We start from the raw sequence: 16,900 nt of genomic DNA, 5'->3' as shown, positions 1-16,900 counted from the left end.
CTGGAAACAGTCATCCATTTTGTGGACTCTAAAGAGAAAGCTTCATGCAATGTGGCCTCTTTGTTGTCAATCAACACCATCTCTCCCTTGGAGATGGGGAGTGGGATTAGGGGGAGAAGAGGGAAGCTATGAGAGCTACATGCACAAGGTACTGAGAACATTTCCTTGCTAGGGTAAGACTGAAAATGGAACTCAAATCCTTGGCTACCTCTTTTTTTTTGCTTTGTGCTTTCTCCCCACCCACAGGTGATCTCACGACAATGCTGAAAGTTGGACAGAAATTACCATACTTGGCAGCTACCCAATGAGTTCAGGAGTCACATACTGGTCAATTAGCAGTTGATTTCTGTGCAAGCATTTAGAAGGGACTGAAAGGACTAAAAAAACATTGCCTGATAGGCAGAAGCTCTATACTTTGTGAGCTGTTCATATAGTATAGATTCAAGGTAAAGATGAAATATCAGTTCAGCAGACCTATAAAATTTTTCTTTATCTCCCAGGAGAATATAATAGGTGACAGGTGTTTTAATTTGTTAATGCTCATTTCTAAGTCCTTTGTGTATAATGCATTTTTTATAGTATAAGAAATATCTGTCCTATGTCAGACATATATGTATACATATACATATATGTATATATGTAAACATATATATGGACTATATATAAAAGATAGACTATATATTTAGTCCATTTAGTACCCTTTCTAGAAGGAAACCCATTAATCCCTTTTAGGGAAAATCCCAAATATAATGTAAATATCAATTGTAAATATTTTCTCCAAAACTCTGGGGTGGGGATATAAAGAACCCTGCCCTTTGGGTTCAAGCTACTCCAGCATTGACTCTAAATCCATTTGAGCCCTTTTCTGAGAAAAGGCCCCCCCTAGGTCATAAGTGCCAAGCCCTTCATATGTTGCCAAATTCCAAGGGATCAGTGTATCTGAGCTCAATGGGAACTGAGATCATTTGGGGAAGGCGAGAAGGGACTGATACTAAAGAAAAAGCTTTATTCCAATAACTGATTAATTTGCTTTACTAAATAAAGACTTTATAAGAGCAGATTGATATTACTCAGGAGCAGTTTTCAGTCCATCTGCCCAGTGTATCTTACCACTCCAATTTAGCAGAATTTGGGCAATAAAACTTACTTGATTGGTTTGTAGCTTGGGCTTTTACAAAGAGCCAACACCCCTGCTCCAGAGCCTATTAACACACTTCCCATCTTCAGACACTTGATAGTTGTGACTCCCTAAGATAAAAATGCCATTGTCATTTTGTGAACAGTTTCATTGCTAAGAATCAGCACAAGTCATTCCCTTGCAGAAATGGGTCCCTGAAATCAACAAGGTCTCGTTGAAGTTCTGGTAATTTAATTCAATTCATTTCAATTCAAGAAGCATTTATTAGCCTCCTAAAAGTAGAAGGCAGTGTGTTTGGCACTGGGGAAGCAAAGAAAAAAAAAGTCTGATGCTTGCCTTTAAGGAGTATATATTATAATGTGTATGTAGGTTTTACTACAGTCTAGTTACTTCAGATAGGAGTGAGGAACTTGCAGCCTTGAGGCCACATGAGGCATTCTAGGTCCTTGGGTGTGGCCTTCTGACTGAGTTCAAGTTTTACAGAACAAATCCTTTTATTAAAAGGATTTGTTCTGTGAAGTTTGAATTCAGTCAAAGGGCCACACTTGAGGACCTAGAGGGCCACGAGTTTCCTACCCCTACCTTAGGAGATCTTAAAAATCTGGTGTGTGAAGGAAACCTAATGAAAGTATCACTAAAAACAATGCGTTGAGGGGCAGTCAAACAAATTAGATATCAATATAGTCTTATTTTTTTATTCAGTTGTTATTAGTCGTTCCTGACTCTGACCCCATTTTGGGTTTTCTGGCCGAGATACTGGAGTGGTTTGCCATTTCCTTCTTTAGCTCATTTTACGGATGAGGAACTGAGGCGGACAGGGTTAAGTAACTTGCCCAAGGTCACACAGATAGTAAGTGTCTGAGACCAATTTGAACTCCTGAAAATGTCTTCATGATTCCAAGCCTAGTGTCCCACCTATCTACCACACAGGCATAATACTATGAGAGAATTCTATTTAACAGTTATAGAAAGAAATGATTTCTATCTCTCAGCTATTAGAAACCTATCTATGCTTATCCTTGGCAAGTCTGTCATTAGCCACTGACACCCCATTACACATTTAGCTACACAGACACCCATCTCAAACGCATTCTCTTTCACAATTCTGCTCCTGTTGTGACAGTCAATCTCAGAAAAAGAGAAGACACATATGATTGGATTGAAGAAGTAGCTTTTTTTGTTTTTAATGAGGTTAAACCTCTTTGTTTTAAAACTGAACTGTTCCTTTAAAATGGGCACCAATCTCCCAAAATGTCATTTGTAGCTCAGACTTTAGAATGCAAGTGGTACTGATTTTACCTCCAAAGCCTCAGGGGAAGCTGAGAAGACTGTAGCCAGAAGAATGGTAATAAATAGGAAGTTAGCTGACAGGAAAAAAAGATACTCAAGATTTCTGTTCTCCTCTTTGGCTCTTTTCTCTTACGGTCATATTAGACTAAGCAATTATAATCCTCTTCCCTGGCATGTATAGCTACAATCAGCAGCTCTCTATTGTCTCTCTCAGGAACTGGGAGCATCCTGTCAAGGTGTGCCCAACAAGAACCTAGCACAGGTATTGACTTGGAATCCAGGCAACATCTAAGTGGTGCAGTGGATACAATTTTAGGTCTGGAGTCAGGAAGTCCCAAGTTTAAATCTGATCTCAGACACTTGCTAGCTATATAACTTTGAATGTCATTTAAACTCAGTTTCCTCAACTGTAAAATGGGGATAATAATGGCACCTACTTTTCAGGGTTGTTGTGGAGATCAAGTAAGATAATATAAAAGTTGTGAAGTGCCTGGTACATTGTAGGTGCTACTAGTTACTATTAATACCATATCTTTGCAATAATACTTGTGTGTCTTCATTTGTAGGGATGCTGTCAATCATCAGGAGTAATTTAAAGTAGATTTGCATGTTTATATGATGAAAAATTTACTATAATAGGAATTTGAGTCAGAAAGGGCCTTGTACATAATCTAGTCTAACTCCCTCATTTTATAGATGAGGCCCAGAAAGGTTAAGTGGTTTTCTTGAGGTCACACAGGCAGTAAGTAATTTAATTGAACAAACATTGATTACAAGTACCTATTATGTACAAGGTGGAGGCAGCATGGCAAAATGACTAGAATTAGAAAAATCTGGGTTTAAATCTGGCTTCTTAATATTTGCTATGTGACCGTGGAAAAGCTCTTTGTAAGTTATAAAGGATTTGCAGTTAGGCACTGGTGAATAAAAATGGAGGGGGAAAAGTTCATACTATATTTATTTGTAAATATAGCTTATATATGTATAGTATCTATATAGTATAGTATGTACCATACTATATAGCATAAAGTATAACATTTAGTATATACGTTATATATATGTATAGTATACACATGTATACTATACGTAAATATATGTATTTATTATATATATATATCAATACATAGATATATCATCATATATACTTTAATACCTGGAGAGGTAGGTAGAAGCAGAGAGTGAATAGGAAGCAATGAAAAGATATGTGGATTTGGAGTCAAAGGTCATGGGTCAAGTTATAAACAAGTTCCATCAATGTAATAATTTTCTACATCAAGAGTTCCCTATATTGATGAAATCATGGATCCAGACTTCTCCCCACAAAAGACAAAACAAAAGAAACAAAAAACCCTCAAGGAGCTTTCATTTGACCTCCAGGAGTTTACATTCTATTGAATGTAACATAATCATGATTTGAACTCAAGTCCTCTGACTCTAAGTCTAATATACTTCCCCATATACCATGCTTCCTTAAGCTCATGTTGGCAAATATCCATTAAATACGTCTCTTTTGTACAAAATCGTATATTGAGTGGAACACCACAGTGTCCCATAATAAACTACTTTTATAATCCTAAGACCTGGTGGCTATAAAAGGGAGTATATATACGTATATGTATGTGTATGTGTATATATGTATGTATATGTGTATATGTATGTATATGTATATAAAACTACTGCTTCCAAATCTGATCCCACAGCAGTGCTGCTAACACAACCTATTTAATGAAGGTATCTCTTGGAATGCAATTTATATGAAGCTAAAGTAACTTTCCCCTAATTTCTTGTCTTTCCCACTATTCTAGATGCCCTGAGTCTGTCCCAATCTCTGTCCCTTTAAGCTCCCTCCTCCTACACACTTGCTCCTTATCTGGGTAGATCTCTTCCTCTTCTACCTTTTAGTATTAACCATCTCACTCTTCACTGGTTCAATTAAACCTAATGCCTCACAACCCTCTTTTGGATCACACTGGGAATGAACTTGAAGACAGCAACTCCTCCTCCATGGCAACCAGAGTTTATATGCCAATAACTCTCTCAACCAAAGCAGATTAGAAGTTACTATGGCCAAGAAATTCATAACTCTGAAGCCAATTTGTTAATAAGACTCTCCAAATTTAGCTAGGCTGCTCCTCCAACAAGAGAAATCATTGGAACCATACTTGAAACATTTCCACGTTGTCAGAGCCTACTGTAAGAGTTTGTGCTGTAATGTTATAATCTACAAAAACTATGAGTTATTTCTAGGCCATGATGAGTCTTCAAAGTAGGACATCAGTGAAGTTCCTCTGCCTTAAGTGATTTTAAACTGTGACTAAGGAATGACACAAACTATCAAAGTGTCTCCATTTCCATGGCTTCTAGAAGTGCCACAAGATGGAAATTGCAAGATCTGGTTTTTTTTAGGAAAGAAAAACTTTGGAGAGGTATCTCTCAACATTTATCTAGTGTCTCATACTCGTAGGGAAACAAAATAACTAAATAAATCCTTCAGAATTATAAACTTAATAGAAATTCTGCTATTTTATTTAAATCAAAATTTATTTACATTTTATTTAAATTGAAATAGTTAACAATTTAGTTCACATCTTATTACCAAGACCTTGTTTTCCCCTTAGTGATTCACACCCTTTTATAATTTCACCTGAAGCCAAACTCAAAAAAGTCTTGCCATGATTAAAAACTATTTTTATTCTCTGTAAAAAAAAGAATATAATACCATGATTCATAGCAACTAGAATGTGCCATGAAGATGGTCAATGTGACCACATAGCCAAGCTCCTCAGAACTTTGTTTTGGGGCCTCTAGTAAAGGCATTTTCAAATGTCTCTGACTGAGTCTTGGGATGCTCTCCTCTAACAAATGAATGACATAAAGCACCAAGGACTAGTGATAAAGGGAAGCAGACTAGTAAAATGTATATTTTCCAGGTGGGGTCAACTTCAGTAAATGAACTTATAAAATTAGGGGGTTGGACTAAATGATTTTTCAGGTCCTTTCCAGAATTAACATCACCATCTCGTATTTATGTTCTCATTAAAGACAGTGACTAGAAGGGCAAATGTTTGCAAAATTGCAAAGAAGAGCTATTTGTACTCATTGACTATTTTCTCTTCCCACTGACTTCTCAGCTTCTTGTAATCTGACTTCCGATCTTATTACTTGAATGAAACTCCTCAGTCTCCAAATAATTTCTCTTTTGCTAAAGTCCAATGTCCTTTTCTCAAACTTCATTTTAAAAAAATTTCCCTACAGTACTTGACACTGCATGATGTTGAACATCCCCTCTTCCTCCAGTATTGCCTTCTCATTGGGTTTTCCTAACTCCTCTCTCCCCTCGTTTGCCTCCTGTCTGGCTGCTCCTTTTCAGTCTTCTCTGCTGGAAAAGCATCCATGTCCCTCTCCTATGTGTGAGCGTATCTCAGACTTCCATACTGAAACCTCTAAGACTATCTCCAACTTATACTAGTTTGTAAATAGTCGCTTTCCATGTTGACTCTCCCAAAAGAAAGTGAGACCCTTAAAGGTAGGGCTGTTATTACCTTTCTTTACACAGTGTCTGACACATAGTAAACTCTTAATAGATGTTTACTGACTGACTGGACACACTTCTCTCTTAGTGATCTCCTCAACTTTCCAGGGTTCAATTTTCATCTCTATGCAAATAACGGCCTTCCAAATCTACATATCCAGCTCATATCTCTCCCCAGAGCCCCAGGATCACACCTCTATCTGCTAGACATTTCCATCTAGATGTCCCAGAATCATGTCAAAGTCAACAGACCCAAAACAAAACTTATTATTTTTCTCTCTAAATCCACCCCTCTTCCTAACTTCCTTCTTTTTCTGCTGAGGTTGTCATCATTCTTCTAATTGCCTAGATTTCTAATCTAGAAGTCTATCCTTGACTTTCACTTTCACTCCTAACCCCATAACCAAACAGTTGTCAAGTCTTGTCTATTTATTTCCACAACATCTCTGCCATCTGTCCCCTCCTCTCCACTTGCATGACCATTTACCTTACGTCAAAGCCTTATCACCCCTCAGTAATAGCTTCCTAAATGGTCTCTCTACCTCTGGGTACTTCCCTCTCCAATCCATTCTCCACATAGCTGTCAAATTGATATTTCTAAAGAACTGGTCCGACTACTTTATCAGTTTACCTCTCAAGGAATTCCAATGGTTCCCTATTGACTTTAAGGTAAATCATAAACTGTTCTTTCTGACATTTAAAGCCCAATCTTGCTCCAGCCTACCTTCTCAGACTGATTATACATTACTCCCATGATCTCTAAGTTCCAGGAAAACTAGCCTATTCCCAGTCTTTGTCACTTGTCCAGGCGTCCCTTAAACCTAGAATGTATTTCCTCCACACCTTCCCCTCTTAGAATCTCTAGCTCCTTTTCAGGATCAGCTCAAAGCCCAGCTCCTATACCTGACCTCACCCACTTTCTCCTCCCCACCCAACTCTCCCACTGATAATAGTTTGTTTATTTTGTATTTACTATACCTCTTGTAATTCCCTCCTGTAGAACATAAATTCCTTGAGGGGATTGTTTTGTTCTCATCAATGAGCACCTAGCCCAGTGCCCCATGGTTGTAATAAACGTTCAATGAGATGAATTAAGGAACAGAGCTAGATGGGTTCTACTCACCAGACTGAACTTCTCCTTGACAGGACCTGTGTCAGCTAATAGTTTTGTTCTGGGGTTCAGTTTAAGGATGTCTCCAGTTGTTGTGCCAATATAGAAATAACTATCATCTTCGGCCATCTGAAGAAGACAGAAGAGATAATGGTAAGATTCAATTGTCCTGACTTATGCTAGAGTATGTCTTTAAGGATGGCTAAAGCTTTCTGAAAAATTGACAGTGACATACTTCTGCTCAACATCATTACAAATGCCTTTCCACACTCAAAGACAAAACGAAAGTAGTGAAGGACAGTTTTGAGGATATGAGAATCAGGGTACTGAACAGATTGCCATAACTGGGAGGAACAACAGAATGCTGGACCTGAAAGTCAGGAAGCTTTGACATCAGCTAAGTGACTCTGACCAAGTCACTTAATCTCTGTTGGCTACAGTTTCTTCAACTGTAAAATGGAGATCATAATAACACTTGCCTCCCAGGGTTGTTGTGAGGATCAAATGAGAGAATGCTTGTGAAGTGCTTACTTGGCACAGTGCTTGGCACATTATACATTTCTATAGTGGTTGGCAATATATGAATATTAGCTATGATGATGATGGTGATTTCACAAGAAAATATTTTTATTTCTAATAAAGTTCATATTCTCTTTCAATATTTTAATTATGCTTAGAAAGTATCTCTAACAAGAAAATAGTGTAGAATGCAGGAAGGTAATGAAGATAAACAAATAATGCAACAGATAATGCAGTGATGTGGCTATTCCTTCTCATAATGTACATCATGACCCATCATCCTGTAAAATTCTTGTTAATCTCTTCCCATAAGTTTGCTCAACATGCTTAGGGCCTTTCTCACTTTCTCTTGACGCTGCAAGGATATCAGCAGAGCACTTCCATAGCTTTGTTTAACAGACTACTACTCTGAAAGAGATGAGCATTCACAACCATTCTAGACTTAAACCTCCAACTGTGGACACACTAATTCACTGCTTTATGCCTCCATGTTTCAGTTCCCTCATTCCTAAGTGGAAAATGTCCACAGTTTCTTTGGGTGAAAATTTAATAACTATATTCATTTTTTTTATAGGTGGCAATGGCTGTAGTTAGAGGAGAAAAAAATAAATTAGTGAGAGGCTAAGAAGTAGGATAGAAAAGTAAATAATAGTGTATTCAATCAAGAGGAGGAATATTTCTTGGTGTCAGGAAATAAGCCCTTATTCAGAGGGATGTTTTTTTGGTTGTTGTTGTGAAAGAGGTAATTCTATTTATCTTTAAAATAAATGAAAAATATGAAGGGAAAGTCTTAAGAGGTGGGTTTGCTGACAGGATGTTACAGAAACAGCATATCTGGAAGGGGTATTCATTCACAGATATGTAATACATGTGTACATACATACATATAACTATTAAATAAAAACATGTGCAAGAAAAAAGTCTCTGCCCTCCAAGAGCATGCCTTTACATATGAAACAATCCTTATGCTACAAGCATATTAAGCAGCTGCTCTATGCAAAGCACAAAACTGGGAATGATACAAAATTAAGGTAAAACATGATCCCTGCCCTAGACTTTAACGTTAAGTACCCCCAAAGTGTCCAATTCAAAAGCCATAGAAGTTCAAAAATAGGGAGATAATTGAACTTGAGGTCTCCCCAAACACGAGGAATTTCAGTTGGACTTTAAAAACTGTATAGGGTTTGAACAAACCAAAGAAAGAGAGGAGGATATTCCAAGTGAGGAAATAGAATGAGCAGAGTTGGAGGAGGAGTAGCATAGAGTGTTCTGATAATAGAAAGGAGACAAGGCTTCCTGGAACAATCATTTCATTTGAGGGGAGAAGGAAGGAGAGGGAAAAAGCTGCATTAGCCAGTGGGTACAGATATAGCACAGAGATCAGGAAAAACAGAAAAAAAAAAAGGCATCCAAATTTAGATCACAGTGAAGACATGGATGCAGGTTGTATGAGTCAGCCTGGCTTGGTATAGGCTCTAGGTAATATTTGCTTGACCTTGCATAAGAAATTGAGAGGAAAATGATGAAGTTGAGGCTGCTTGTGGTCATGAGCCTCTAATATTCTGTCATGAATCGGATTGTGTCCTTCCTCCCAGGTAGAGTGTCCCTTGGAGGCATAAGTGGCAGTAGCATCTAGGTAATGACAATTGCCTCATTCACTTTATTGTTAATTTATATTTCTATTTCATTAAATGCCTTTGATTCGGTGTCATGTCTCTTCTGTTTGTATCTTGATGTAGTCACCATTTCTTCTCTATCTTTACAGACTCTGGGCTGACCCATACCAGCTGACTATTATGAATTCTGTACACTCACACTCAATCTTTTTAAAAAACTGTCCTGTCTACTTTTTAGATTGGTCACAAGGGAAGAATGTTTAACTATGTATTGGTTGATTTTGTCATGCTATGGGCTCACATCCAGCCTTCTAGAGATATAGTCCACAAAGAATTTCATCAAATGAGCAAGGATTTCCTAATTCAAAATACTTTGTAAAATGCAGTCTGTATTGTTTCCTTTGCAAAACTATTTGTGTGTTATATCCTCATAAGTTCCATGAGGGGCAAGGCATTGTTTCTTATTTGTATTTTATGTCCCTTTCATGTCAAGCACAGTGGATGCTTAGTAAATATTTAATTGAATTTAATTAATGAGAGTTTGGAACACTATATTTTGAAAGATTCATTAAGGATTGGGTACGCTGACAATAATTTTCCATGTTTCATGACTTGTCATGACTAAAAATTTCATTAAATGGCTGATAGCCATCTTCCCTGATTAAAACACTTAACTAGACTCAAATGATACATAAGCATTCCAGGGTTCTGTTGGTATGCATGCTTTGCTGGAAGAGTCTTCAAGAACCTCAGGCCCTTCATTCCAAGAAAAGATATCAAGTTAGGATTTTGTTAGGGAAGGAAAACACATAGAGGGTAAAAGGTTAAAAAATTGTTAGAGGGAACAAATACAGCCAGATCCTTTTCACCACGCAATTTTTCCTTTATAGGAAAAAATACTGAAACCCAATTACCTTTTGCCTCTAATCATATAAAAAGTAGCTCACGATACCTGCCAGTTTATATGTCAAGAATCTTTGAATGGAATAGTAATGAAATTTCTGAAGATTAGGCTAATGTGTGTTAGATATTGAAGCTAGGGACATTAGTGAGGAGCCTACTACAGCATTACAGGCATGAGGTAATGAGCGGTGGGGATGGTGAGGAAGAGGCAAATGTGACATATTTCAAAGGAAGATGAAATACTTGGATGATTTGTTATGTAGGTAGCCCAGGAATTTGTTTTTAGAACTAGATTCCTTCCTTCATGGACCTCATTCCTCCTAAGAAAGATAGACCTAAGCAGTATGTTTTCCAGCCAAATGATATCAATTTCATACATAGGCAAGACCTGAATGGTATGACACTTGCTCCCAGGAAATAATATTCCAGAAGTATATCCCACTATACATAGAAGCATATCTCAGTTGGGCATGAGATCATTTTCAAGAATCTTGTATTTAGGATAATGCTGCTGCTTCCATCTAGATACCTGCTGCAAAAGACTCAGCCCAGAGGAATCTATCACTGTCTTTGATTCCTCTACTCCCAGAATAACTTTATTAAAAAAGGAGTTTTGTTCCAACTGGAATTATTAACTGGTATATCATTGTACTTACTGCAATACTTAGAACTATTCTTTTCATCTGTCCTGTTTGGCACTCAGTTGGCCATATTTTCCTGTTCGGGAAATCCAGTTCCCATACCCGGATTGTTCCACTGAAGCCAAAAAGAAGAAATTCACAATCAAATTTAGAGCTGCTGACAAACATAATCTATTAGTGACAAATATAAAGCATGTCCCCTCTGTGTGCTACAGTTTCCCAAAAGATGAGCCAGATAAGATAGCTAGGGGCTGGGTTAGGAGTGCCATGTGCTTCTCTAATTTTTTTTCAATCAACTCCTCTGCCAGAGGATTCAATGTACAAAGATTCTACTCTGCAAAGGCATTTATGAAGGCTGTATATTCCCAATACCCATCTTATTTAAGTTAAATGCAATTATCTTTAGGCCAATTAGGAAAGGTAGGTCTCCTCCTCACATTGTTATTTCAGCCCACATGAATGCATATATACACTAATACTTCCATGTTTTCATGATTTCATCAATGTGTGGACTCTCTCCAAGGGTACAAATCATAATCGAAACATCCTTCTCATCCTATGGGATTCTGGCTCATGTCTTCACATAAATCCTGTGTAAGGACTCCACTTAATGTGCCAGAGGGTCTTTCTCTGGACATCTTGACATAATGTAGATACAATAGAACATAAGGCCTAGCTACCCTACATTCTTACTATTTAACTGGCAAATTTCTTTTTTAAGTCACACATATCTCCAATGAGATCATTATGCCATTTCTACTATACAGTTCTTCATGTGTTGCAATCTTCTCATGAGTCTGTGAGACTCTCTCTATACTGTCTTTCCTGTGATTTTAATTCTTCAGGGACTGTTGTATTCCATGACTTATAGCCATACAGATTTTCCAGAAAAAGAGGTGATATTAAAAAAAAAAAAAAGGTAGGGTTTTGTCCTAGGAAGAAACTTGGGACCATTAAGAACCCTACACAATTTCCTAAATGTAATTCAACCCACTCATCCCCCTATCCAATTCATTATCTATTTGAAGGGTCTGTCCAAGATATATGTATAGAAGCACTCATTCTATCAGGATATTTATAATTTGTTGACTGAAAAAAACATTATGTCTATATGTCATATGGGATGGCTCTTAGGGAGAAGGTAGGGAACACATGGGATACTATGGTGACATGTAAAACAGAAAACATTAATTTTTTTTAAAAAGTAGTATGTACAATAAAGCAAAATATTATCATAAAAGCTTTCTCACAAGGCATCTTCTATGAATATTTTTAAAGTTATAAAAGGTGCCCTCCCCAAAAGACGTAGCAACAGATATAACTTTGTTTGCTCATATCAAGTAAGGTACAAAACAGGGAGAATTATATTCTCCCAACATGTTTGCCATCATCATGGAAGATTTCTTGCAAACATTGCAAAGATTCTGAATTAAAGGTTGAGTTTTCCAATATGCTTCTTTTGTAGAAGCTCCCAAATGAGATCTAAGGAGTTATTGAGTCACTGAAAAGAGTTTGGTTTAACCATCCAGAATGGGGAAAAAAATGAGCTGAATGGAGAATGGTAATACTAGTATTCTTTTGGAGATACTATATGGCTACAAATTATGTAATTATGAACAATCAGAATTGTGGATGATAGAAAGGGCAATGGAGGGTTGCATGGTAGACATAAGTGGGGCACCAATATCACCAGTGATGCATTGTGTGAACCAAGTGGCAGAGATATCACCCAGAAGTATCTCTCAGAAGACTAAAAAAAGGCAACAACTATAATGAACTTTTTAATATTTTATTTTCTTTCCAAAAAAAAAAATGATCTTGCAGTAGGAAAATGTACATTCTTCCACATAGATACAAACCAATGCTTTTATCTGAAAACACTTTGAAATTGTTATATAATTTTAAAAAATTATCTCGTCAAATGTCTATGATTAAAGGTTTTTGCCCTTCAATTTGGATGCTAATATGCTTTCTATGTGAGGGAAAAAAATACTATTTACAACTCAGAAAATATTGAAGAATCTTACTTTCCAGCAGTAACAAACATCTCATCTCGGCAGTTGGAATAGATAATGGTTGTGGCATTCCCGACATTAAGGCCTGCTGCAGGACTGCCACAGATGGCGTCTCTCTTGGTGACACTCCACACAACCACACTGCCAAAACAGAAACAATACTTAACAGCAGAGCATCTCAGGGGAATTAGATTAAGAAAAATGGAAACTAGGACTATCTTTAATCATTTTAATGTAAGCTCTTTTCCAGCAATTATTTCACTCACTATATTTGTGTCCTCAGTATCTAGCATAATAACTGACACATACCTTCTTTCCCTAGTAGCCCCTTGAGAAGAGGGATTGTTTTATTTTTGTCTGTATCCCAAGCACAGGGCCTAGCTGTGGATATTTAATAAACAACTGTTGACTGACTTCTGACTGAATTTAATTGTGAGGCTGATAGTAAAGTTCTTTTCATTTCCAAACATTCCTGATTAGGCAACCAGAAGTAGCTAAGTAGAAACTTTGAAATATAAATACAGGAGTCACGAGAAGTATAAAAAGGTAAATATGAGAAAAATATCATAACAGATTAAGGAAGGATGAATTGTTACACTCTAATATGGGGAGTATCAGAATAGCTAGGTGGAACAACGGATACAGTGGCCCAGCCTACACTCAGGAAGACTATCTTCCCAAGTTCACATTTGGCTTCAGACACTTACTAGCTGGGAAAATCACTTTAGGCTGTTTACCTCATCCGTTTCCTCATCTGTAAAGTGAGCTGGAGAAGGAAATAGTAAACCATTCCAGTATCTTTGCCAAAAAAACCAAATGGGATCACAAAGAGTCAGACAGGACTGAAACAACTCAGCAACACATATAGGGGAATGGTACGTGCATCCCCTTAGGATCCTATTATTTTCAAGGGTCAGTGAGGGAATCTAATAAGGTTTGGGAGGTATTTTGCTATGCTTTTGTTATCTCAAAAGAGGAAAGGAAAAGGGGAAAGGAAAATAATACAAGATAGAGAAAAATTCTCACCGGTACACAAGTACAAAACAAAAGAACAAAAATAAAAAAGGAGGCAAGGATTGTTTTGTGCCTTTCTTTGTAGTCTCAATGCTTAGCACATAGTAGATATTTAATAAATGCTTACTCATTGACTAACTGAATAAACTCCATTGGGAAACCTTTCCCAATCCCCTTTGGTTTTAGTGCTTTGCCTACTTGGTCATTTCCAATGTATCCTGAATAAAACTTATTTGTACATGGTTGTTTCCGTGAACTGTGAGTTCCCCGAGAGCAGGGACTATCTTTTGTCTTTCTTTGTACCCTAGTACTTAGCACCATAATTTCACTCTACAGAAAAACATGATAGCAAAATTATAATAATGGGGAATTGCCATAAGACTAAGATAAATTTCACCATAAAGAAAAAGTCAAGAAAGATCTGAAGAGAATTTTTTAAAAATTAGATATAATAAACTCCTGGAAATTATTGAATAGAAGTAGAAAGGAGTATACATTTTAGCTGTTCATGGAGCTTATAAGAAAATTGACAATATGTTAGATCATAAAAACCTCACAAATAAATGCAAAAAATCAGAAATATTAAATATATCTTTGATTGACTACAATGCAATAAAATTTTATTCAAAGAAGACCTACCAAAGAAATTATTAAGAATTAATTGGAGACTAAATAAGAATCTTAAAGAATCAATGAATCAAAGGGCAAATCATAGAATCGTAGATAATGACAACACTGGGACAACATGCCAACATTTTGATGATGCAACCAAACCAGTCTGTAGGGGAAATTTTATATCTCTAGACATTTTCATCAATAAAAGGACAGATCAGTGAACTGCGCATGCAACGAAAAGAAGCTGAAGAACAAGCAATTAAAAAAAAACAACCCATTAAGTTAAACACCGAAATTGAAAGCCTGAAAACAAAAAGAGGAATTAAGAAAATTGAAGGCAAAAAACCTCCAAAATTTAATAAATAAAACTAGAAGTTGGTTTCAGAAATAACAAACCATTGAATAATTTGATAAAGAGAAAGAGAAAAATCAAATTGGTAATATTAAAAATAAAAAATGAATTTGCAACAAATGAAAAAAGTTATTAGAAATCATTTTGCCTCAATTATGTGCAAACAATGAATAATACAAACAATTATAATGTAAACAATAGCAATGATCTTTGAGTTTATCAAACACTAGGTTTCTGTACTTGTTTGTGTACCTGTCAATACCAGATCTCAAGCTAGCCTACAAAGCTGTAATCATCAAAACAAATTAGCGCTGGGAAAGAAATAGAGAAATTGATCAGTGGAACAGATTAGGTACATAATCTACAGCAAAATGCAAATGAAATGGATGAATACTTACAAAAATAAAATACCCAGATTAACTGAAGAAGCAGAGAATTTAAATATCTCAATCTCAACAACAACAAAAAATTGAATGTTTTAAATGAGAACATAGAGAAAAAACCTCAATCCAGACGGATTTATGAGTGAATTCTATCAAATCAAAGAATGATTAATTCTGATATTACATAAGCTGTTTACAAAAATAGGAAAGGAAGAGCTTCTACCTAATTCCTTCTACACACTAAATATGCCCTCATAGTTTGATTAGGAACAGTCAAAAGAGAGAAAGAAAACTATAAACCAATAAGCCTAATTTATGCAAAATGTCTACATAAAATAGCAAGGAGACTGTAGTAACATATCTCAAAGATTATATACTATAATCACTATACCTAGATTTATACCAGGAATGCAAGATTGGCTAAATAGTAGGAAAACTATAAACAGAATTAACTGTGTTAATAGCAAAAGCAGCAATCATCATATGATTATTATAATAGATGCAGAAAATGTTTTTGACAAGATACAGAACTCATTCTTGTTACAAATGCTAGAGAATATGAAGATAAATGGATTTTTCCTCAATAAGATAAGTAATATCTATTCAAAACCAAGAATGGGCATTATTTATAAAAGAGATAAATTAGAGATCTTTCCAATAAGATCATGAATAAAGTGAGGATGTCAATTTGCACAACTACTTGATATGGTGCTAGAAATTCTAGCTATAGTGATAAAGCAAGAAAAAGAAAGTGAAAGAACAAGTATAGGCAACATGGAAACAATATTTTTTTAAAATCTTATTAAGTCAACTAAAAATTAATTTAAGCAACTAATCACTTCAGGAAAGTTGCAAGACATAAATAAATCTTGCATAATTCATCGGCATTTCTGTACACTACTGACAAAACTGAGCAAGAAGAAATAAAGAAATTCCATTAAAAGTAATTACAGAATGTGTGAAGTACTTGGAAATCTACCTGCCAATACATATAGAAACTATATGGATACAATTACATAACACTGTTCACAGATAAAGATAACTCAGTAATTAGAAAAGTGTTAATTGCTTATAGGTAAACCAAGTTAATATAATAAAAATGATAATACTACCTAAATTAATTTACTCAGGGTCACACCAATCAAATTAATCAAGAATTACTTTATGGAGCTATAAAAATATAGCAAAAAGAAAGGGTCAAGAATAGTAAGAGTTTTATTTTTTTTTTTTAAAGTGGCAAGAAAGGCAGCCTAGCAGTACCAGATCTCAAACTATCTTATTGTGGAGTTTAGAATTATCCATTCTGCAAGAAAAGTTACTGAGGGAGAGCTCTAAGCCAATAACCATATATTAAAGGAACAGGATCCCTTCAATGAACGGAATCTGAGATGCTCCCTTTCTCCAGACCTTGCTTTCACAGGGCATGATACCCAGACACTCTGAAGAGGCAAAATAAAACAGTCTTATTGGTTGACAGACCTTGCTCATGACCCTCCAAGAGGGCCAGAAATGATATACCAACATAGGTGATCACAGGATGGACAAGACATGAGTCATCTTCACTGACTAAGTCATCATAAAACGGTCCCCTCTTCATGTTGGGCAAAAGAGGGTGGTCCAGAGGTACAAAAATAAGTTAGGAAACTTTCCATATCACAGTAGAACATTCCACCCATGCTGGGCTTGCTCCCACAGGCCAAAAGATCTTCTAGTCAGCATTCTTATAGTTAGGCAAGTGAACCTTGGAACTTTTACAACAGCTTATTACACA

At 36.1% G+C, this 16,900-nt stretch overlaps 1 protein-coding gene across 4 annotated transcripts in view; it reads right to left on the bottom strand.

Moving 5' to 3' along the window:
- The window catches only part of CFAP52 (cilia and flagella associated protein 52), a 66,674-nt gene that overhangs the window by 36,092 nt on the left and 13,682 nt on the right, over positions 1 to 16,900 (bottom strand). For all 4 annotated transcript variants that reach the window (XM_072641061.1, XM_072641060.1, XM_072641063.1 and 1 more), the window contains 4 exons: positions 12,778 to 12,906; positions 10,766 to 10,865; positions 7,084 to 7,200; positions 1,148 to 1,248 (listed from right to left, as the gene is read on the bottom strand). In XM_072641061.1, the coding sequence (XP_072497162.1) occupies positions 1,148 to 1,248; positions 7,084 to 7,200; positions 10,766 to 10,865; positions 12,778 to 12,906 (447 nt within the window). The remainder of the gene's footprint in view (positions 1 to 1,147; positions 1,249 to 7,083; positions 7,201 to 10,765; positions 10,866 to 12,777; positions 12,907 to 16,900) is intronic.

This window comes from Notamacropus eugenii, chromosome 2 (assembly GCF_028372415.1).
Source record: "Notamacropus eugenii isolate mMacEug1 chromosome 2, mMacEug1.pri_v2, whole genome shotgun sequence".
Lineage (NCBI taxonomy): Eukaryota > Metazoa > Chordata > Mammalia > Diprotodontia > Macropodidae > Notamacropus > Notamacropus eugenii.
Note: the sequence above shows the minus strand (reverse complement) of the source record. Positions and strands in the feature narration are given on the sequence as shown.